This window comes from Pristiophorus japonicus, chromosome 8, assembly GCF_044704955.1.
Source record: "Pristiophorus japonicus isolate sPriJap1 chromosome 8, sPriJap1.hap1, whole genome shotgun sequence".
Classification (NCBI taxonomy): Eukaryota; Metazoa; Chordata; class Chondrichthyes; family Pristiophoridae; genus Pristiophorus; species Pristiophorus japonicus.
In genome coordinates this window covers 170938718-170961404 of record NC_091984.1, presented here as the reverse complement: position 1 = coordinate 170961404, position 22687 = coordinate 170938718, and the positions used below count along the sequence as shown (strand labels likewise).

General features: G+C 44.7%; 1 protein-coding gene across 8 annotated transcripts in view; it reads left to right on the top strand.

The window, feature by feature from the left end:
- Positions 1 to 22687, top strand: part of rab36 (RAB36, member RAS oncogene family) — a 188156-nt gene that overhangs the window by 136225 nt on the left and 29244 nt on the right. For all 8 annotated transcript variants that reach the window (XM_070887539.1, XM_070887532.1, XM_070887537.1 and 5 more), the window contains 3 exons: positions 13725 to 13826; positions 18300 to 18364; positions 18458 to 18509. In XM_070887539.1, the coding sequence (XP_070743640.1) occupies positions 13725 to 13826; positions 18300 to 18364; positions 18458 to 18509 (219 nt within the window). The remainder of the gene's footprint in view (positions 1 to 13724; positions 13827 to 18299; positions 18365 to 18457; positions 18510 to 22687) is intronic.

Below are 22687 nucleotides of genomic sequence, written 5' to 3'. Positions count from 1 at the left end.
CCACCTTGATGCCTAAGAGGCACTTGAGTGCCTGAGAATTTCATACAATTAATTTTTAATGCTTGTATTCCGCTAGTACAAAAATAACTAAAATGAACTGACCATGGAGAGGTTCTCTTGGAATTTGTGAAAATTCTGTCCTCATAGAATCAGTTTCACACCCCCGCCCTATCCCTATAGCCCTTCAAATTTGTATATTTACTCTAGATTGCTCCCTGTCCTTTTCCATAGCTAATCTAAACCTTATGATACTATGATCACTGTTCCCTAAATGTTCCCCAACTGACACTTGCTTCATTTGACCAACCTCATTCCCCAGAACCAGATCCAGCAATGCCTCCTTCCTCCTTTGGGCCGAAAATATACTGATCAAGAAAGTTCTCCTGAACACAGTTCAGAAATTCTTCCCCCTCTCTGCCCTTTACACTATTCCTATCCCAGTCAATATTCGGATAGTTGAAGTCCCCCATCTCTGTAACTTCCCTGCACATTTGCTCCTATATATCTTTCCCATTAGTTGGTGGCCTATAGAATACACCTAGTTTAATGGCACCTCTATTATTTCTTAACTCTAACCAAATAGATTCTGTCCTTAACCCCTCCAGAACCTTCTCTCTCTCCAGCACTGCAGCATTCTGCTGAACCAATACTACCACCCACCTCCTTTCTTTCTTTCTTTCTTTCCCTATCCTGAACAGCTTATATCCAGGAATATTTAATTCCCAATCAAGCCCTTTTTTGAGTCTGGTTTCCGTTATTGCCACGACATCATATTCCAATGTGGCTATTTGCTCCTGCAGCTCACCAACCTTGTTTACCACGCTGCGCGTGTTTACACACATGCACTGTAAACTTATCTTAGACCTTGTATTCTCTCTCAATCTGACCCCAACTAATACCTCACTATTTCTTACTGTAGTGTTATCTGACTCCCCCAATCCTTTGTACACTTTGTTTCTCCTTTCTATTTCTTGGTGCCCACCCTCTGCCAAATTAGTTTGATCCCCTCCCACCCCCGCCCCGCCCAACAGCACCAGCAACCCCCCCCAATGAGGCTAGTGGTTCTGGCTCTGTTGAGGTGCAGCCTGTACACGTCCCACCTCCCCCAGAACCGGCCCCAATCTCCCAGGAATCTGAAGCCCTCCCTCCTGCACCACCTCTCCAGCCACACATTCATCTATTCTATCCTATTTCTATACTCACTAGCTCGTGGCACAAGGAGTAATCTGGAGATTACTACCTTTTGAGGTCCTGCTTTTTAATCTCTTTCCTATTTCCCTAAAATCTGCCTGCAGGACCTCATCCTTCTTTCTACCTATGTCGTTGACATAGAAACATAGAAAATAGGTTAAGGAGCAGGCCATTCAGCCCTTCGAGCTTGCACTGCCATTCAATATGATCATGGCTGATCATGCAACCTCAGTACCCCACCCCTGCCTTCTCCCCATACCCACTGATCCCTTTAGCCGTAAGGGCCACAATTAACTCCGGGAGATCGAGCAGCATCGGTGAGTCACTGTGGGGAGGCCTATAAAAAGGCCCAGCGTGGTGAGTTGGAGAGGCCAGCAGGAGCAGAAGGTAAAGAAAGAAGTCGAAAGGTGATGTCACAGCCAAGGGGGTAAGTGATTGGCTGGTAATTGGTGCGTAGTTTTTCTTTTCTTTTCCTTTATCAGTAAGTAACCTTTTGCATTGTCGTTGCCAAATTAAGTAAATTGGGGGTTTAGTCATGGCAGGAGAGCTCGGACACGTGTTATGCTCCTCCTGTAATATGTGGGAAGTCGGGGATGCTACCAGTGTCCCTGATGACTACATATGCAGGAAGTGCATCCGCCTGCAGCACCTGACAGACCACATTGCGGCACTGGAGCTGCAGGTGGATTTACTCTGGAGCATCCACGATGCTGAAGATGATGTGAATAGCACGTTTAGTGAGTTGGTCTTACCGCAGGTAAAGGGTACACAGCCAGATAGGGAATGGGTGACCAACAGGAAGAGCAGTGCAAGGAAGGTAGTGCGGTCATTCCCCTGCAAAACAGATACACTGCTTTGAGTACTGTTCAGGGGGATGACTCATCGGGGAGAGCAGCAGCAGCCAAGTTCATGGCACCGTGGGTGGCTCTGCTGCATAGGAAAGCAGGAATAAGAATGGGAAAGCTATAGTGATAGGGGATTTGATTGTAAGAGGAATAGATAGATGTTTTTGCGGCCGCAACCGAGACTCCAGGATGGTATGTTGCCTCCCTGGTGCAAGGGTCAAGAATGTCTCGGAGCGGGTGCAGGACATTCTGAAAAGGGAGGGTGAACAGCTAGTTGTCGTGGTACATATAGGTACCAACGATATAGGTAAAAAACTGGATGAGGTCCTATGAGATGAATTTAGGGAGCTAGGAGCTAAATTAAAAAGTAGGACCTCAAAAGTAGTAATCTCAAGATTGCTACCAGTGCGACGTGCTAGTCAGAGTAGGAATCGCAGGATAGCTCAGATGAATATGTGGCTTGAGGAGTGGTGCAAAAGGGGAGGGATTCAAATTCCTGGGACTTTGCAACTGGTTCTGGGGGAGCTGGAACCAGTACAAACCGGACGGTCTGCACCTGGACAGGACCGGAACCAATGTCCTAGGGGGAGTGTTTGCTAGTGCTGTTGGGGAGGAGTTAAACTAATATGGCAGGGGGTTGGGGACCTATGCAGGGAGACAGAGGGAAATAAAATGGAGGCAGAAGCAAAAGATAGAAAGGAGAATAGTAAAAGTGGACTGCAGAGAAACCCAAGGCAAAAACAAAAAGGGCCACATTACAGCAAAATTCTAAAGGGGCAAAGTGTGTTAAAAAGGCAAGCCTGAAGGCTCTGTGTCTCAATGCAAGGAGTATTCGGAATAAGGTGGATGAATTAATTGCGCAGATAGCAGTTAACGGATATGATGTAATTGGTATCATGGAGACATGGCTCCAGGGTGACCAAGGCTGGGAACTCAACATTTAGGAAGGATAGACAGAAAGGAAAAGAAGGCGGGGTGGCGTTGCTGGTTAAAGAGGAAATTAATGCAATAGTAATGAGGGACATTAGCTTGGATGACGTGGAATCGGTATGGTTGGCGCTGCGGACTACCAAAGGGCAGAAAACGCTGGTGGGAGTTGTGTACAGACCATCAAACAGTAGTAGTGAGGTTGGGGACAGCATCAAACAAGAACTAAGGAATGCGTGCAGTAAAGGTACAGCAATTATCATGGATGACTTTAATCTGCATATTGATTGGGCTAACCAGACTGGTAGCAATGCGGTGGAGGAGGATCTCCTGGAGTGTATTAGGGATGGTTTTCTCGACCAATATGTTGAGGAATCAACTAGGGAGCTGGTCATCCTAGACTGGGTGATGTGTAATGAGAAAGGACTAATTAGCAATCTTGTTCCCTTGGGGAAGAGTACAGAGACGATTCACTAGGCTTATTCTGGAGATGAGGGGGTTACCTTATGATGATAGATTGAGTAGACTGGGTCTTTACTCATTGGAGTTCAGAAGGATGAGGGGTGATCTTATAGAAACATTTAAAATAATGAAAGGGATAGACAAGATAGAGGCAGAGAGGTTGTTTCCACTGGTCGGGGAGACTAGAACTAGGGGGCACAGCCTCAAAATACGGGGGAGCCAATTTAAAACCGAGTTGAGAAGGAATTTCTTCTCCCAGAGGGTTGTGAATCTGTGGAATTCTCTGCCCAAGGAAGCAGTTGAGGCTAGCTCATTGAATGTATTCAAGTCACAGATAGATAGATTTTTAACCAATAAGGGAATTAAGGGTTATGGGGAACAGGCGGGTAAGTGGAGCTGAGTCCACGGCCAGTTCAGCCATGATCTTGTTGAATGGCGGAGCAGGCTCGAGGGGCTCGATGGCCTACTCCTGTTCCTAATTCTTATGTTCTTATGTTCTTATGACCATAATATGGTAGAATTCTTTATTAAGATGGAGAGTGACACAGTTAATTCAGAAACTAGGGTCCTGAACTTAAGGAAAGGTAACTTCGATGCTTTTGAGACGTGAATTGGCTAGAATAGACTGGCGAGTGATACTTAAAGGGTTGACGGTGGATAGGCAATGGCAAACATTTAAAGATCACATGGATGAACTTCAGCAATTGTACATCCCTGTCTGGAGTAAAAATAAAAAGGGGAAGGTGGCTCAACCGTGGTAAACAAGGGAAATTAAGGATAGTGTTAAATCCAAGGAAGAGGCATATAAATTGGCCAGAAAAAGCAGCAAATCTGAGGACTGGGAGAAATTTAGAATTCAGCAGAGGAGGACAAAGGGTTTAATTAAGAGGGGGAAAATAGAGTACGAAAGAAGCTTGCCGGGAACATAAAAACTGACTGCAAATGCTTCTACAGGTATGTGAAGAGAAAAAGATTAGTGAAGACAAACGGAGGTCCCTTGCAGTCGGAGTCAGGTGAATTTATAATGGGGAACAAAGAAATGGCAGACCAGTTGAACAAATATTTTGGTTCTGTCTTCACGAAGGAAGACACAAATAACCTTCCGGAGGTACAAGGGGATCAAGGGTCTAGTGAGAAGGAGGAACTGAAGGACATCCTTATTAGGTGGGAAAGTGTGTTCGGGAAATTGATGGGATTGAAGGCCGATACATCCCCTGGGTCTGATCATCTGCATCCCAGAATACTTGAGGAAGTGGCCATAGAAATAGTGGATGCATTGGTGATCATTTTCCAACTGTCTATCGACTCTGGATCAGTTCCTATGGATCAGTTCCTAATGTAACACCACTTTTTAAAAAAGGAGGGAGAGAGAAAACGGGTAATTATAGGCCGGTTAGCCTGACATCAGTAGTGGGGAAAATGTTGGAATCCATTATTAAGGATGAATAGCAACACATTTGGAAAGCAGAGACAGGATCGGTCCAACTCAACATGGATATTATGAAAAGGAAATCATGCTTGACAAATCTTCTGGAATTTTTTGAGAATGTAACTAGCAGAGTGGACAAGGGAGAACCAGTGGATGTGGTGTATTTGGACTTTCAAAAGGCTTTTGACAAGGTCCCACACAAGAGATTAGTGTGCAAGATCAAAGCACATGGTATTGGGGATAATGTACTGACGTGGATAGAGAACTGGTTGGCAGACACAAAGCAGAGAATCAGGATAAATGGGTCCTTTTCAGAATGGCAGGCAGTGACTAGTGGAGTGCTGCAGGGCTCAGTGCTGGGACCCCAGCTCTTTACTATATACATTAATGATTTAGATGAAGGAATTGATGTAGTATCTCAAAGTTTGCAGATGACATGAAACTGGGTGGCGGTGTGAGCTGTGAGGAGGATGTTAGGAGGCTACAGGGTGACTTGGACAGGTTAGGCGAGTGGGTAAATGCATGGCAGATGCAATGTAATGTGGATAAATGTGAGGTTATCCACTTTAGGGGCAGAAACATGAAGGCAGAATATTATCTGAATGGCGGCCGATTAGGAAAAGGGGAGGTGCAACGAGACCTGGGTATCATGGTTCATCAGTCATTGAAAGTTGGCATACAAGTAGGTGCAGGCGGTGAAGAAGGCAAATAGTATGTTGCCCTTCATAGCTAGGGGATTTCAGTTTTGGAGCAGGGAGGTCTTACTACAGTTGTACAGGGCCTTGGTGAGGCCTCACCTGGAGTATTGTGTTCAGTTATGGTCTCCTAATCTGAGGAAGGACGTTCTTGCTATTGAGGGAGTGCAGCGAAGGTTCACCAGACTGATTCCTGGGATGGCTGGGCTGACATATGAGGAGATACTGGATCGACTAGGCCTTTATACACTAGAGTACAGAAGGATGAGAGGGGATCTCATAAAAACAAATAAGATTCTGACGGGACTGGACAGGTTAGATGCGGGAAGATTGTTCCCGATATTGGGGAAGTCCAGAACCAGGGGACAGTTTTAAGATAAGATGTAGGCCATTTAGGACTGAGATGAGGAGAAACTTATTCACTCAGAGAGTTGTTAAGCTGTGGAATTCCCTGCCGCTGAGAGTTGTTGATGCCAGTTCATTGGATATATTCAAGAGGGAGTTAGATATGGCCCTTACGGCTAAGGGGAACAAGGGGTATTGAGAGAAAGCAGGAAAGGGGTACTGAGGGAATGATCAGCCATGATCATATTGAATGGTGATGCAGGCTCGAAGGGCCGAACGGCCTACTCCTGCACCTATTTTCTATGTTTCTATGTTTCTATGTTTAATATGTCCAATGAATTGGACTCAACAACTTTCTGTGGCAGAGAATTCCATAGGTTCACCATTCTCTGGGTGAAAAAGTTTCTCCTCATCTCGGTCCTATATGGCTTACCCCTTATCTTTAGACTGTGACCCCCGGTTCTGGATTTCTTCAACATCGGGAACATTCTACCTGCATCTAACCTGTCCAGTCCCATCAGAATTTTATATGTTTCTATGAGATCCCCTCTCATTCTTCTAAATTCCAGTGAGTATAAGCCTAGCCGATCCAGTCTTTCCTCATATGTCAGTCCTGCCATCCCGGGAATCAATCTGGTGAACCTTCGCTGCACTCCCTCAATAGCAAGCACGTCCTTCCTCAGATTAGGAGACCAAAACTGCACATAATACTCAAGGTGTGATCTCACCAAGGCCCTGTATAACTGCAGCAAGACCTCCCTGCTCCTATACTCAAATCCCCTCACTATGAAGGCCAGCATGCCATTTGCTTTCTTTACTGCCTGCTGTACCTGCATGCCTACCTTCAATGACTGATGTACCATGACACCCAGGTCTCTTTGCGTCTCCCCTTTTACTAATCTGTCAACATTCAGATAATCTGCCTTTCTGTTTTTGCCACTAAAGTGGATAACCTCACATTTATCTACATTATACTGCACCTGCCATGCACTTTCCCTCTTACCTAACCTGTCCAAGTCACCCTGCAGCCTCTTAGCATCCTCCTCGCAGCTCGCACTGCCACCCAGCTTCGTGTCATCTGCAAACCTGGAGCTATTACCTTCAATTCCTTCGTCTAAATCATTAATGTATATTGTAAATAGCTGGGGTCCCAGCACTGAACTCTGCGGCACCTCACTAGTCACTGCCTGCCATTTTGAAAAGGACCTGTTTATTCCCACTCTCTGCTTCCTGTCTGCCAACCAGTTCTCTATCCACACCAATATATTACCCCCAATACCATGTGCCTTAATTTTGCACACTAATCTCTCGTGTGGGACCTTGTCAAAAGCCTTTTGAAAGTCCAAATACACCACATCCACTGGTTCTCCCTTATCCACTCTACTAGTTACATCCTCAAAAAACTGTAGAAGATTTGTCAAGCATGATTTCCCTTTCATAAATCCATGCTGACTTGGACCAATCCTGTCACTGCTTTCCAGATGGGCTGCTATTACATCTTTAATAATTGATTCCAGCATTTTCCCCACCACCGATGTCAGGCTAACCGGTCTATAATTCCCTGTTTACTCTCTCCCTCCTTTTTTAAAAAGTGGGGTTACATAAGCTATCCTCCAATAGGAATTGATCCAGAGTCCATGGAATGTTGGAAAATGACCACCAATGCATCCACTATTTCTAGGGCCACTTCCTTAAGTACTCTGGGATGCAGACTATCAGGCCCTGGGGATTTATCGACCTTCAGTCCCTTCAATTTCCCTAACACCATTTCCTGACTGATAAGGATTTCGCTTAGTTCCCCCTTCTCGCTAGACCCTCGGTCCCCTAGCATTTTCGGGAGGTTATTCGTGTCTTCCTGGTGAAGACAGAACCAAAGTATTTGTTCAATTTGTCTGCCATTTCCTTGTTCCCCATTATGAATTCCCCTGATTCTGACTGCAAGGGACTATATTAGTCTTCATTAATCTTTTTCTCTTCACATATCTCTCTCAACTTTTGCAGTCAGTTTTTATGTTCCCTGCAAGCTTACTCTCATACTTCTATTTTCCCCGTGCTAATTAAACCCTTAGTCCTCCTCTGCTGAATTCTAAATTTCTCCCAGTCCTCAGGTTTGCTGCTTTTTCTGCCCAATTAATATGCCTCTGCCTTGGATTTAACACTTTCCCTAATTTCCCTTGTTAGCCACGGTTAAGCCATCTTCCCTTTTTTATTCTTACACCATACAAGGATGTACAATTGTTCTAGTTCATCCATGTGATCTTTAAATGTCTGCCATTGCCTATCCACTGTCAACCCTTTAAGTATCATTCTCCAAACTATCCTAGCCAATTCACTACTCACACCGTCGAAGTTTCCTTTCTTTATGTCCACGACCATAGTCTCTGAATTAATTGTGTCACTCTCCATCTTAATGAAGAATTTTACCATATTATGATTACTCTTCCCCTGATATGGACCTCGACCTCTGGCTGTTCACCCTTCCCCCTCAGAATGTTCTGCAGCTGCTCAGTGACATCCTTGACCCCAGCACCAGGGAGGTAACATACCATCCTGGAATCATGTCTATAGCTGCAGAAAAGCCTGTCTGTTCCCCTGACTATTTAATACCTATCACTATTGCTTTCCCAATCACCACTGCTTTCCCCTGCTATACAGCTGAGCCACCCATGGTGCCATGGACTTGGCTCTGGCTGTACTCCCCAGAGGAACCATCACCCTCACCAGTATTCCGTGAATACTGGTATACTAAATACTGGTTGGAGAGCAAGATACACTCAGTGGACTCCTACTTTACCTGCCTGGTCCTCCTTGTCCGTGTGACGGTCACCCATTCCCTCTCTGCCTGCACCCTCTTACGCTGCGGGGTGACCACCTCCTGAAACGTGCTGTCCACGTAGCTCTCAGCCTGACAGATGCACCGCAGTGATGCCAGCTGCTGCCCAAGCTCCGAAACCTGGAGCTTGAGCTCCTCCAGCCGACAATAGCACCTCCACACGTGGTTGTCCAGGACACTGGAAGCGTCCTGGTGTTCCCACCTGGCACGAGATGTGTATTCCACAGACTGAGGTGCCCTGCCATGCCTCCATTTATTCGACTATTATCTAATTGGGTGTGGGTTTGCGGCGGCACTAACAGGTAGTGCCCCGCTCGGTTGTGCCCGGTGATGATGACGTCATCATCACGTGCAGTACCCCATTACCGCCCGGAAGCTAAATCCAGTTGCGTCTTCTGTTTCATCGTCTGGCTTCAGCTGTCGAGTATCCATCAAGAGTCAGCTGGAGGAGCGCTATTTAAAGCTGCTATCTTTAGAAAAAATTTTTAGTCAGCCATTACTGTTTACAGCTTGCTAACACATAGGCAGACAGGTTGTTTGACAGATTGGAGCCTTTTTCAGTTGAAGCAGTGTTCTGGCTCTTAAACATTCCTCTCTTTCATTGAGGGCAGATTTGAAATGACAACATTTATATTAGTTCATGGGGGCTGTGTCGGTGGCAACTAATGTGGAGAGAAAGGCAGGGAGAACGATGACAAATTGTGGCTAGAGGCAGGAGGCCCAACAGGGCTGCCAACAGGAGGCCTTACCATCCCAAGGTATTCTGGCAGCAGTTCTCCTACATCAATTTCACTCTTATAATGCACTGTTGAAGCTATTGGCTGGCTCTATGTTAACGCATCGATTCTCGTGGGGCCCCAAGTTTACTTGGCGGTTCCAGCTGAATGGCTGGATATTCCGGCCAGACCAGGCTATGCTGGATCCTGCACTTAAGCGGGAGTTTCCTATTTCGTTGTTTGGCGGTGGACCATCCACCCACCACCAACAAGGGCACTGACTGCAGAGGGGCCGAGGCCGAGGGCTGGGAGTTCCCGTTCCCTCGATTTTAATGGGACTTGACATATTTTTGCAAGCCAGTATCCTGAGTGAGATGAGTCAAAGCAGCCTCCAGAATGGTGCGTAGACCACTCTGTTATATATGTAGCTATATATACTTGCCATCAGAGGGCGTGATTACGGGAGTCCTACGGGTCACCCACACCTCGTGTTGTGCTGGTATAAAAGGCTTGCTACCTTATTGTTTAGGCACTTTGGAGTTATAATAAAGAGACGAAGGTCATACTAGTTTCAGCTTACAGTACTCGGCCTCGTGAGACTATTTCAAACACTAACTCGCAATAACTGGCGACGAGTAAAGAAATACGAACTTTCATGCGACCATGGCTGCCATTGGTATTTTAGAATGATTTATTGAAGGGGAAGATTAGGAAGATTTCATTGATCGCCTCGACCAGTACTTCATGGGCAACGGACTGGAAGGAGCTGACAACGCCGTTAAACGCAGGCTGTCCTCCTCACCGTTTGTGGGTCCAAAATATATGGTCTCATCAAGAATCTCCTCTTCCCAATGAAACTATCACAGAAGGATTACACCGAGCTGTCCACGACCACTGTAGGAGCTGGTGTGGGGGTCAGGTTGACTTCTGACCTTCTGAATGGTTCGAATCGCTCCCACTCCCTGGGTTCTAGACTTTGGATTTATTTGGGGACATGACCCTCCAAACCATGGTCCAGGATTCATGTGGATTATGCCGGTTCTTTCCTCGGGAAAATGTTTCTCGAAGTTGTGGATGCCTACTCTAAATGGATTGAATGTGTGATAATGTCATCCAGCACATCCACAGCCACAATTGAAAACCTCAGGGCAATGTTTGCCACCCATGGCCTGCCCGATGTCCTTGTCAGTGACAATGGACCCTGTTTCACTAGCTCCGAGTTCAGCGAGTTCATGACATGCAACGGCATCAAGCATGTCACGTCTGCTCCTTTCAAGCCCGCCTCCAATGGCCAAGCGGAGCAGGCAGTCCAAACGATTAAGCAGAGCCTGAAGCAAGTGACGGATGACTCCTTGCAGACCTGCTTGTCTCGCATTCTGCTCGCTTATCGGACACGACCCCACTCGCTCACAGAGGTCCCGCCCACCGAACTTCTTATGAAGAGGGCCCTCAAGACAAGGCTCTCCCTAGTCTACCCAGACCTCAATGAGTATGTGGAAACCCGGCGGCAAAAACAGAGCATGTATTATGACCGCGCGGCTGTAACTCGTGATATTAATGTGAATGATCCGGTGTTTGTGCTCAACTATGGTCCAGGTCCTAAATGGGTTGCTGGAACTGTTTTGGCCAAACAAGGGAGTAGGGTGTTTGTAGTGTAGCGGGTTTTTGCTCTGCCCAATTACAGGGGCCTTTGGTGGCTGTTGGTGTATTGGGCCTCTCTGTCCCTTCTAGGGGATGGTCCAGCAGCTTATGGCTCGCTGACCACTAAACTGGCGGTTGCGAAGCGCCCTAGCACCCCTATCTGGTTCTAAGCTCAGAATTCTGGTGGATTATGAGCTTCCACAAGGGAAAACAAAACAATCAGAGACAAGTAGTCCTTGGAACAAAAGAAATGGGTGAGTCCAATTTATTAACCATGGTAAGTTTCCAATAAGGTCAAACTTCATCAAAACACGTATCTGACACACACTTCTAAACTATGAAAATCTATGGGAAGAAACGGACACAACGAAAACCTTACACTATTTTACCTTTACAAGACAGTTCTAACACCACCCCCACTCCTGACTGACCTAGGCTGACAGTTCGGAAAAGAAAACCCCAGGATAATACTTGAGATCCCTTTTTGACAGTTATCCCTTTTAGCCTTAAGATGGTTGGTTTACGGGGTAGCTGGAGTGAATGTTGCCTCTCCCAGTTACTTCGGTCTCCGGTTCTTCAGCTGGTTGGCCTCGGAGCGTTGTTCGGTGTGCGGCTCGGCTTCTTGAGATGATGTTGGGCCTCTCGGCAGTTGAGTTGTATATTCTGCACACAAGTCGAGTCCAGGGCCCATTCGATGGTAGGTTTCCCAGCCAGTAACTGTCCGTCTCCGTTCTCTCTCGGTTTCTGTCGGTCTGTGACTGCTACTGCTTCTCGACTCCTTCTCCTACTGCTCCAGCGGCTTCTCTCCTTCCTCACTGCTCCAGCGGCTTCCTCTCTATTCTCCCAGTGGTTCTCTAAGTCCTATATTTGTACCCAATTGTGTAAGTTTGGGCGGGGAGATAGTTTTGAATGTTTAATCAGAAGATGTTCATAATTTGATTAGGGGTGAGTCATATTTTCAAACTGGGCCGGGTAGTCCCCATTGGTTGAGGATTTCCCCGCTTCAGGCCCTACTCGACCCCGATTGGCCTGCCAGAATGCACTTTTCCCCCATTGGCCAGTGCCTCCGTCTTGCTTGTGAGCCAGACTTCACAATATAATCAGAAGATGTCACAGGTGCAGGTGGGTGTGAGGACAGGGGTATTGTTTCCGTGCACATTAGTGCCTCAACGTCTGCTGGTCCATTGTAACAGTCCTGGGAGTCAATCACCGCAGTGATCTCAGGGCTATTGTCCACTGTCCATATTGATTAGGTAGATAATGGTCCACATTCATAATTTGATTAGGGGTGTGTCATATTTTTAAACTGGGCCGGGTAGTTCTCATTGGTTGAGGATTTCCCCGCTTCAGGCCCTACTCGACCCCGATTGGCCTGCCAGAATGCACTTTTCCCCCATTGACCAGTGCCTATGTCTCGCTTGTGAGCCAGACTCCACAATGTCTGTATCCGCCAACATGTTTCCCAGCCTGCCTGGTCTGAGGATTTTACTTGGCCAAAAATGTTCATTTAAAATGTATAGAACGATCCCATTTAGTTTTCTTGTCCTTAGGGTGTTCCAATAAAATGCGGCCATGGATTTTCGAACCTTACAGTAGTCAAATTGACAAATGGTCAAACATGCAGAATGCATATTGATCAGACCAGGTTGTGTTTCTCCGACAACCAGGAACAAACGGAAGAAGACATCAACATTGACGACCCACCACAACACACACAACCAAAATCGACCCTGCTGCCAACCATGAAGAAGAACCTGTCCCCCGGGACAGTCCGGCCAGACCCACTGCACCACAGTGCAGCAATGCCCTGACCGGCTCACCCATGCCCAGCTTCGAACTGAGACGATCACCCCGGGAGCAAAGGGCCCCCGACCGTCTCAACCTGTAAATAGTTGCATCAAAGTCTTTGGAGGGAGTGATGTTAAGTATGTAGCTATATATATGATTGTGGGAGTCCTATGGGTTACCCACACCTCGTGCTATGCTGGTATAAAAGGCTTGTTACCTTGTTGTTTAGGCATTCTGGAGTTATAATAAAGAGACCAAAGTCATACAAGTTTCAGCTTGCATTACGCGCCTCGTGAGATTATTTCATACACCATACACTCCAGGCTGGGTTCAGGGCATGGAGTCTTGCAGATCGTGAGGACATTTTATAGCATTATAGTTTTTAAATGACCCCCAATGCAGAGGGTTGCTTGAGGCAGCTTCCCCAAGTGTTGGAAATATTACAGTAGCATTTCTGAGATCATCTGTGGGGCGAGCATGCAGATGTGCCCCCATGTTACTAAATCCATCTCCTGCATGCTCCTCCCCCTGACTTCATCAACTTCAGTGGGGGAGGGGCCACTCCACAGGCACAATCCTGGTGTTCTATCAGAGGCCGGTGCTGAGAAGGACTTCTCCACCTTGATATCTTCCAGTGTGTGACCAATTATGTGACTCCAAACTCATAATTCATTGAAGTTTTATTTCTTCTTTTCACTTATAAGTATTTATTTATCTTTTCATCCATTTAGGTGACACCTTGTGCTGTCTCACTCCTCCATTGTAGAATTATGTCCTCAAAACTGCTTTCTTTTAGTAAGCTTTTGTCATTTTATTGAAGTAATATTCATCGTGATCCCTTTTAAATTTCAGATTTTGTAAAGATGTATTTGACCGAGACTACAAGGCTACGATTGGGGTTGATTTTGAAATTGAGCGGTTTGAAATTTCTGGTATTCCATACAACCTTCAAATGTGAGTACTTACTAAAACCTGCATTACTAGAACTTTAAAAAGTTGCCTGTTTAGTTGAGGAATGCCGTATTTTCGACTGGCAAATTATTTTGGGGTATATGTTACTTTTGTATGTATTCTTTGAAGTGCGAGATGCGTCAACTGATTTTCCTCTCAGTAGCGAGTGACTGTAGTGAAGAATCCTCGGTCAGATGTAGCACCAAGCCTGACACACTGGCCTAGAAATTGGGCTGCGTAGTGCCTGTTTTTCAGGCACTATGTAGCCTACTAAGGCCCCAGAACGGCAGGCAGGAACCGTGCGTACACTACTGGACGGAACCGGCGTTCTTTACCTTCGCCTGAAGCAGGCATTAGGCGTTTTGCATATGCAAATAAGGGGCCTCACGCCTGCTTGAGGTCCCTGCTCTCAACATTTGTTTGCCCTGAGGCTGCTGGCACCATCACGGGCTGCACTCGGGGAAAGCAGCCCCATGGAAGGCCCCCCCCCCCCAGCCCCTGCATCCCTGACCCGACACCCGGACCCGCTTACATGAGGGCTGCTGCGAGGCTACACTTCCTCCAGTCTTGGCCAGCGGGCTGTTGCACCGTGCCAGCTCTATGACTCTAAGTTCTGAGCCCAAATATTTCGGGAACCTCAGACTGCAATAATCTGGGGCAGGGTACTTGCCCTTTGCTCCCCGGGCGTTCTCCTGAATTTCTAGGCCAGTGACTGGCTTACCTGTGACAGACCATCTGCAATGCAGATGAACACCTCCTGCAGTAGTGTAGCCTTACTGCTGCCCTCACTACTACAACTCTTGCCAGGGTTAGGATACAAAATTAATACCAATTGACGGCATGCTTGAAAGCTGCTATCTTCATGCACACTGGGCTCTGGTTTGAAGGTGCCTAAAATCAATTTCACTCAGGGCTAGTCTTCAACAAAATTAATCTTTTAACACAGTTTAAATCTTTATTAACTCCATGCCAAGATTTTTGAGATTATAGTGTGATTTATGGGTCTACACCTTTCTCGGGTTCTTCTCCATTCTTTGCAGCAGTTAAAATGATTGAAAATGTAGTTTGAAAGCTGAAGAAGAATTTCAGTGAAATTAGGGCAGAGACTTTAGATAGTCCAGTGATTGATGAGGCATCTGATGATTGCTTTGAAATCCAACTCAGACTGAGAGTTGCCGCTTGTGCTCTCTCACTTTTAACCCCTCTCTATCTGTGTAAGGCTCTTCCTTGAAATGAGTTTGGGTAGTCTCAGCCCAATATCTAGTCAGGATGACCTGCAGCAGAAAATGGTCCACGATTTGATGACCAATAGACTCCGCATTGAGAATTTCACTCCAAGACCACCTCCAAATTGTAAACAAAGGCATACAATGTGGCCAAGACTAATGGGAGGCCAGAGGATTGGGACATTTTTAAAAGCCAGCAGAAAACGACTAAAAAAAATGATTGAGAGGGAAGATAGATTATGAAAGTAAACTAGCACGAAATATAAAAACAGATAGTAAGAATTTCTACAGGTACATAAAAAGGAAAAGAGTGGCTAAAGTAAATGTTGGTTCCCCTAGAGGATGAGACTGGGGAATTAATGATGGATAACGGGGAAATGGCAAAGACGTTGAACAAATATTTTGTATCGGTAGAAGATATTAAAAACATCCCAATAGTGGATAATCAAGGGGCTATAGGGAGGGAGGAACTTAATACAATCACTTTCACTAATTAAGTAGTACTCAGTAAAATAATGTGACTAAAGGCGGACAAGTCCCTGGACCTGATGCTTCCATCCTAGGGTCTTAAGAGAAGTGGCTGCAGAGATGGTGGATACATTGGTTGTAATCTACCAAAATTCCCTGGGTTTTGGGGTGGTCCCAGCAGATTGGAAAACCGCACATGTAACACCCCTATTTTTTTTTTTAAGAAAGGAGGCAGATAAAAAGCAGGAAACTATAGACCAGTTTGCCTAACATCGTTGGGAAAATGCTGGAGTTCATTATTGAGGAAGCAGTAGCAGGATATTTGGAAAAACATGATTCAATCAAGCAGAGTCAGCATGGTTTTATGAAAGGGAAATCATGTTTGACAAATTTGCTGGAGTTCTTTGAGGATGTAACGAGCAAGGTGGATCAGAGTGAACCAGTGGATGTGGTGTATTTGGATTTCCAGAAGGCATTTGATAAGGTGCCACATAAGAGGTTACTGCACAAGGTAAAAACTCATGGGGTTGTGAGTAATATATTAGCATGGATAGAGGATTGGCTAACTAACAGAAAACAGAGAGTCTGGATCAATGGGTCATTTTCCGGTTGGCAAACAGTGACTTGTGGGGTGCCGCAGGGATTGGTGCTGGGCCTTCAACAATTTACAATCTATATCAATGACTTGGATTAAGGGACCGAGTGTAATGTAGCCAAGATTGCTGATGATACAAAGATGGGTGGGAAAGCAAATTGTGAGGAGGACACAAAAAATCTGCAAAGGGATATAGACAGGTTAAGTGAGTGGAGTATAATGTGGGAAAATGTGAGGTTATCCACTTTGGCAGAAAAAAATAGAAAAGCAAATTACAATTTAATTGGAGAAAAATTGCAGAGAGCGACCTGGGGGTTCCAGTGCATGAAACACAAAAAGTTAGGATGTAGGTATAGCAAATAATCAGGAAGGCAAATGGAATATTGGCCTTTATTGCTGGGGGATAGAGTATAAAAGCAGAGAAGTCCTGCTACAACTGTATAGGGTATTGGTTAGGCCACACCTGGAGTACTGTGTACAGTTTTGGTCTCCATATTTAAGGAAGGATATACTTCCATTGGGGGCTGTTCACTAGGTTGATTCCGGAGATGAGGGGGTTGACTTATGAGGATAGGTTGAGTAGATTGGGCCTATACACATTGGTGGTCAGAAGAATGAGAGGTGATCTTATAGAAAATTATAAGATAGTGAGGGGGCTTGACAAGATGAATGCAGAGAGGATATTTCCACTCAGAGTAAACTAAAACTAGGGGACATAGTCTTAGAATAAGGGGCCACCCATTCAAAACAGATGAGAAATTTATTCTGTGTTATAAATCTGTGGAATTCTCTGCCCCAGAGAGCTGTGGAGGCTGGGTCATTGAATATATTTAAGGCGGAGAGAGACAGATTTTTGAGCGATAAGGGAGTAAAGGATTATGGGGAGCGGGCAGGGAAGTGGAGCTGAGTCCATGATCAGATTAGCCATGATCTTATTGAATAAGGAGCAGGCTCGAGGAGCCAAATGGCCTAATCCTGCTCCTATTTCTTCTGTTCTTATGTTAGACACCGTCAGGATGAACGGTGTTGGAAATGTAATAAATTCAAACTGGTACATTATGTAGGATGCTGGTTTGAGTTTGGAACTGAGGTACATTGGCGCAAAGTAAAGGGAGCTTTACTCTGTGTCAGCAGTGGCTCAGTGGTAGCACTCTCCTCTCAGAGTCAGGAGGTTTTCAGTTCAAGTCCCACTCCAGAAACTTGAGCACATAATCCAGCTTGATCTCTCTTTCCTCCTCCAAGATGCTCCTTAAAACTTACTTCTTTAACCAAGCTTTTGGTCACCTGCCCTAAATTCTCCTTATCTGGCTCGGTGTCATTTTTTTGTCTCATAAAACTCCTGTGAAGCGCCTTGGGATGTTTCACTACGTTAGACCAGTATAAATACAAGTTGTTGTTGGTGATACTCCAGTGCAGTACTGAGCGAGTGCTGCATTGTAGGAGGTGCCATCTTTCTGATGAGACATCAAACCTGTCAAGTGGATGTAAATTATTCCATGGCACTATTTTGAGGAAGAACAGGGGAGTTCTCATGCTGTCCTGGCCAATATTTACCCCTTAACCAATACCTACAAGCAGATTATCTGGTCATTATCACATTATTTGTGGGAGCTTGCTGTGCACAAATTAGCTGCTGTGTTTCCCACATTACAGCAATGACTACACTTCAAAAGTACTTAGTTGGCTGTAAAATGCAGAGGTTGTGAAAGGCGCTATATAAATGCAAATCCTTCTTTCTGTAACTCTCTCGTACTGTACCTGCCCTGTACCTGTTAGCATTGGTTGCCTGAAATGGGAGATTTTAAAAAAGAGCTCCACCGATCGGTACTAAAATTATTCACTTTTATAAGCAAAAAGCTTCACCGGGAAACCCACCCCAAAAAAACCTGGAAATCAGAGATCTTTATCCCTTGCTGAACTGGTTTGGAAATTCTGATTTCATAGGGTGAAGGAGAGTATTTTCAAGCATGTTTGCTATTGCGCATGCCCTCACTATGTAAAGTCAGGTATGCTGAGTAATAGGTCAATATTCAATGTCTGTGGCAGTGGCACTCAGGCTTTCTAACCCTTTAGTGCAGCGAACACCAGAATAAAATGGAACCTATAAAGAGAAATTTAAATCTAAACATCAATTTGCAGTAGGCTTCTTGAAAAGATTAATCTGATTGATATTTCTATTGATTTTAGCTGGGATACGGCAGGGCAGGAAAAGTTCAAATGCATTGCCTCTGCGTATTACCGAGGTGCTGAAGGTAAGCCTGGATTGGCAGTGGGCAAAACAAAGTGAACGTTTTAAGTGATTTTAATGTTTTTGTTTCAATAATGTTTTAAATTTGTGCTTCCAGTCATTATAATAGCCTTTGACTTGGCTGACATACAGACCCTGGAGCACACAAAGTAAGTCTTGGTTTTTCAACAGTGTGTGAATTAATGTATTGAGTCCTATTTTCAGTTCACTAATTATTTACTTCTGTGTTCGTTATGTTTACTGCAGTTACTATAAATCCAATTGGTCTGTGTTTATTTTTATTGCTGACTAGTAACAAGTAACATGTCGGGTGAGATGGTAAAACCTGTTACCATAGCGTCAGTAGGTGGCACTACCCGTGACTGGTCAATTGTGATATATTCTTTTCATCACAAACAATCCATACACAAGATGGCTCTATAGGAACTTGTCATGTGACCTTGTCACATGATCCCTTTATTACATACATCAATAGTTGCATTACCACAGTAGTCCACCAGGGGGAGCAGTAGTCCACTAGGGGAAGCTCTATATTATACTTCTCCGTCCTTAATGAAGGAGTAATCATAACAAATGATCATCACATATAACTTGCATGGTTTTCCACAAAAGATATGGACTTATTTACAAATCAAACTTAACCACTTATTTTTTGTTTCGAAAAGGATACCTTCATTCTCGAATAGATCTTTCCAAACTTGGTGTTGAACTTAGACTCATTCTTGGCTGAGCCTGAGGAAAGTTTTTCTCCAAGGGCAACCTTTGATCTACATTTTGACTCTCTTCAACTTCAGACTGTTTGTCTGCCTGACTCGGACTCGGACATAAATTCTGACTTTCTCTTGGACTTGTTTCCAGTACATCTGATGTTGGATTTGCAACTGGTTCTCTACTTGTAACAAAACTATCTGACTCATCAGAAATAATCAAATCATTCCAACTTTCAACTCCTTCCACATCTGTTGGTAAAATATGATCAATGTGAACAAACTTAACCTTTCCATGATCAAACATCTTGACCAAATATGTGTGAGTGCCACATATCTTCACCACTCTTCCTGGTAATCACTTTAACCATTTATGGTGATGGTTCTTCACTCTCACCTTCTGATTCAATTTCACACTTCTCTCTCTTACTCTACCTCTATCATGATTCTCTTTTTGTCTTAATTGTTTCTTTTCTACTGACTGTGCCAAGTTTGGCTTTAACAACGAGAATCTGGTTCGTGGCTGTCATTTGAGAAACATCTATGCTGGTGTTCTACCAGTAGTTGTATGAGGAGTGTTACCATAAGTAATCAGAACATTTGTGGTCCAACGACACCTGCCGTTTCTTTGGATTTGGATCCAACATTTGCTTGATGAGGACACGTTTTACAATTTGTACTGTGCGCTCTGCTGCACCATTTGAAGCAGGGTGATATGGTGGAACTTTGGTATGTTTCACACCGTTTCTGTTCATGAACTCTGCAAATTCTTCTGAACAAAATTGTGGCCCATTATCCAACACAATTTCTTCTGGGAGGTCATATGAAGAAAACAATCTTCGCAAATTGTCTAGTGTTTTACTTGTTGTTTTCCACATCGGAAACACCTCTACCCACTTCGAATGGCTATCAATCACAATAAACAATTGTTGTCCTTCCAGCTCAGCAAAATCTATGTGTAACTTTTGCCACACCCTGGGAGGCGATTTCCATGGCTGTAATGGTACTGATGGTAGTTTATAAGAATTAGGAACAGGAGTAGGCCATCTAGCCCCTCGAGCCTGCTCCGCCATTCAACAAGATCATGGCTGATCTGGCCGTGGACTCAGCTCCACTTACCTAACCGCTCCCCATAACCCTTAATTCCCTTATTGGTTAAAAATCTATCTATCTGTGACTTGAATACATTCAATGAGCTAGCCTCAACTGCTTCCTTGGGCAGAGAATTCCACAGATTCACAACCCTCTGGGAGAAGAAATTCCTTCTCAACTCGGTTTTAAATTGGCTCCCCCGTATTTTGAGGTTATGCCCCCCTAGTTCTAGTCTCCCCGACCAGTGGAAACAACCTCTCTGCCTCTATCTTGTCTATCCCTTTCATTATTTTAAATGTTTCTATAAGATCACCCCTCATCCTTCTGAACTCCAACGAGTAAAGACCCAGTCTACTCAATCTATCATCATAAGGTAACCCCCTCATCTCCGGAATCAACCTAGTGAATCGGCTCTGTACCCCCTCCAAAGCCAGTATATCCTTCCTTAAGTAAGGCGACCAAAACTGCACGCAGTGCTCCAGGTGCGGCCTCACCAATACCCTATATAGTTGCAGAAGGACCTCCCTGCTTTTGTACTCCATCCCTCTCGCAATGAAGGCCAACATTCCATTCGCCTTCCTGATTACCTGCTGCACCTGCAAACTAACTTTTTGGGATTCATGCACAAGGATCCCAGGTCCCTCTGCACTGTAGCATGTTGTAATTTCTCCCCATTCAAATAGTATTCCCTTTTTTTTTTCCCAATGTGGATGACCTCACACTTTCCGACATTGTATTCCATCTGCCAAACCTTAGCCCATTCGCTTAACCGATCTAAATCTCTTTGCAGCCTCTCTGTGTCCTCTACACAACCCGCTTTCCCACTAATCTTTGTGTCATCTGCAAATTTTGTTACACTACACTCCGTCCCCTCTTCCAGGTCATCTATGTATATTGTAAACAGTTGTGGTCCCAGCACCGATCCCTGTGGCACACCACTAAACACCAATTTACAACCCGAAAAGGACCCATTTATCCCGACTCTCTACTTTCTGTTAGCCAGCCAATTCTCTATCCATGCTAATACATTTCCACTGACCCCGCGTACCTTTATCTTCTGCAGTAACCTTTTGTGTGGCACCTTATCGAACGCCTTTTGAAAATCTAAATACACCACATCCATCGGTACACCTCTATCCACCATGCTCAAAGAATTCCTGTAAATTAGTTAAACATGATTTCCCCTTCATGAATCCATGCTGCGTCTGCTTGATTGCACTATTCCTATCTAGATGTCCTGCTATTTTTTCCTTCATGATAGTTTCAAGCATTTTCCCCACTACAGATGTTAAACTAACCGGCCTATAGTTACCTGCCTTTTGTCTGCCCCCTTTTTTAAACAGAGGCGTTACATTAGCTGCCTTCCAATCTGCTGGTACCTCCCCAGAGTCCAGAGAATTTTGGTAGATTATAACGAATGCATCTGCTATAACTTCCGCCATCTCTTTTAATACCCTGGGATGCATTTCATCAGGACCAGGGGACTTGTCTACCTTGAGTCCCATTAGCCTGTTCAACACTACCCCGCTAGTGATAGTGATTGTCTCCAGGTCCTCCCTTCCCACATTCCTGTGACCAGCAATTTCTGGCATGGTTTCTGTTTCTTCCACTGTGAAGACCGAAGCAAAATAATTGTTTAAGGTCTCAGCCATTTCCACATTTCCCATTATTAAATCCCCCTTCTCATCTTCTAAGGGACCAACATTTACTTTAGTCACTCTTTTCTGTTTTATATATCTGTAAAAGCTTTTACTATCCGTTTTTATGTTTTGCGCAAGTTTACCTTCGTAATCTATCTTTCCTTTCTTTATTGCTTTCTTAGTCATTCTTTGCTGTCGTTTAAAATTTCCCAATCTTCTATTTTCCCATTAACCTTAGCCACCTTATACGCATTGGTTTTTAATTTGATACTCTCCTTAATTTCCTTGGTTATCCACGGCTGGTTATCCCTTCTCTTACCACCCTTCTTTTTCATTGGAATATATTTTTGTTGAGCACTATGAAAGAGCTCCTTAAAAGTCCTCCACTGTTCCTCAATTGTGCCACCGTTTAGTCTGTGTTTCCAGTCTACTTTAGCCAACTCTGCCCTCATCCCACTGTAGTTCCCTTTGTTTAAGCATAGTATGCTCGTTTGAAACACTATTTCCTCACCCTCAATCTGTATTACAAATTCAACCATACTGTGATCACTCATTCCGAGAGGATCTTTTACTCATAGATCGTTTATTATTCCTGTCTCATTACACAGGACCAGATCTAAGATAGCTTGCTCCCTTGTAGGTTCTGTAACATACTGTTCTAAGAAACAATCCCTTATGCATTCTATGAATTCCCCCTCCAGGCTACCCCGTGTGATTTGAGTTGACCAATCGATATGTAGGTTAAAATCCCCCATGATTACTGCCGTTCTTTTTTCACATGCCTCCATTATTTCCTTGACTATTGCCCGCCCCACCATGAAGTTATTATTAGGGGGCCTATAAACTACGCTCACCAGTGACTTTTTCCCCTTACTGTCTCTAATCTCC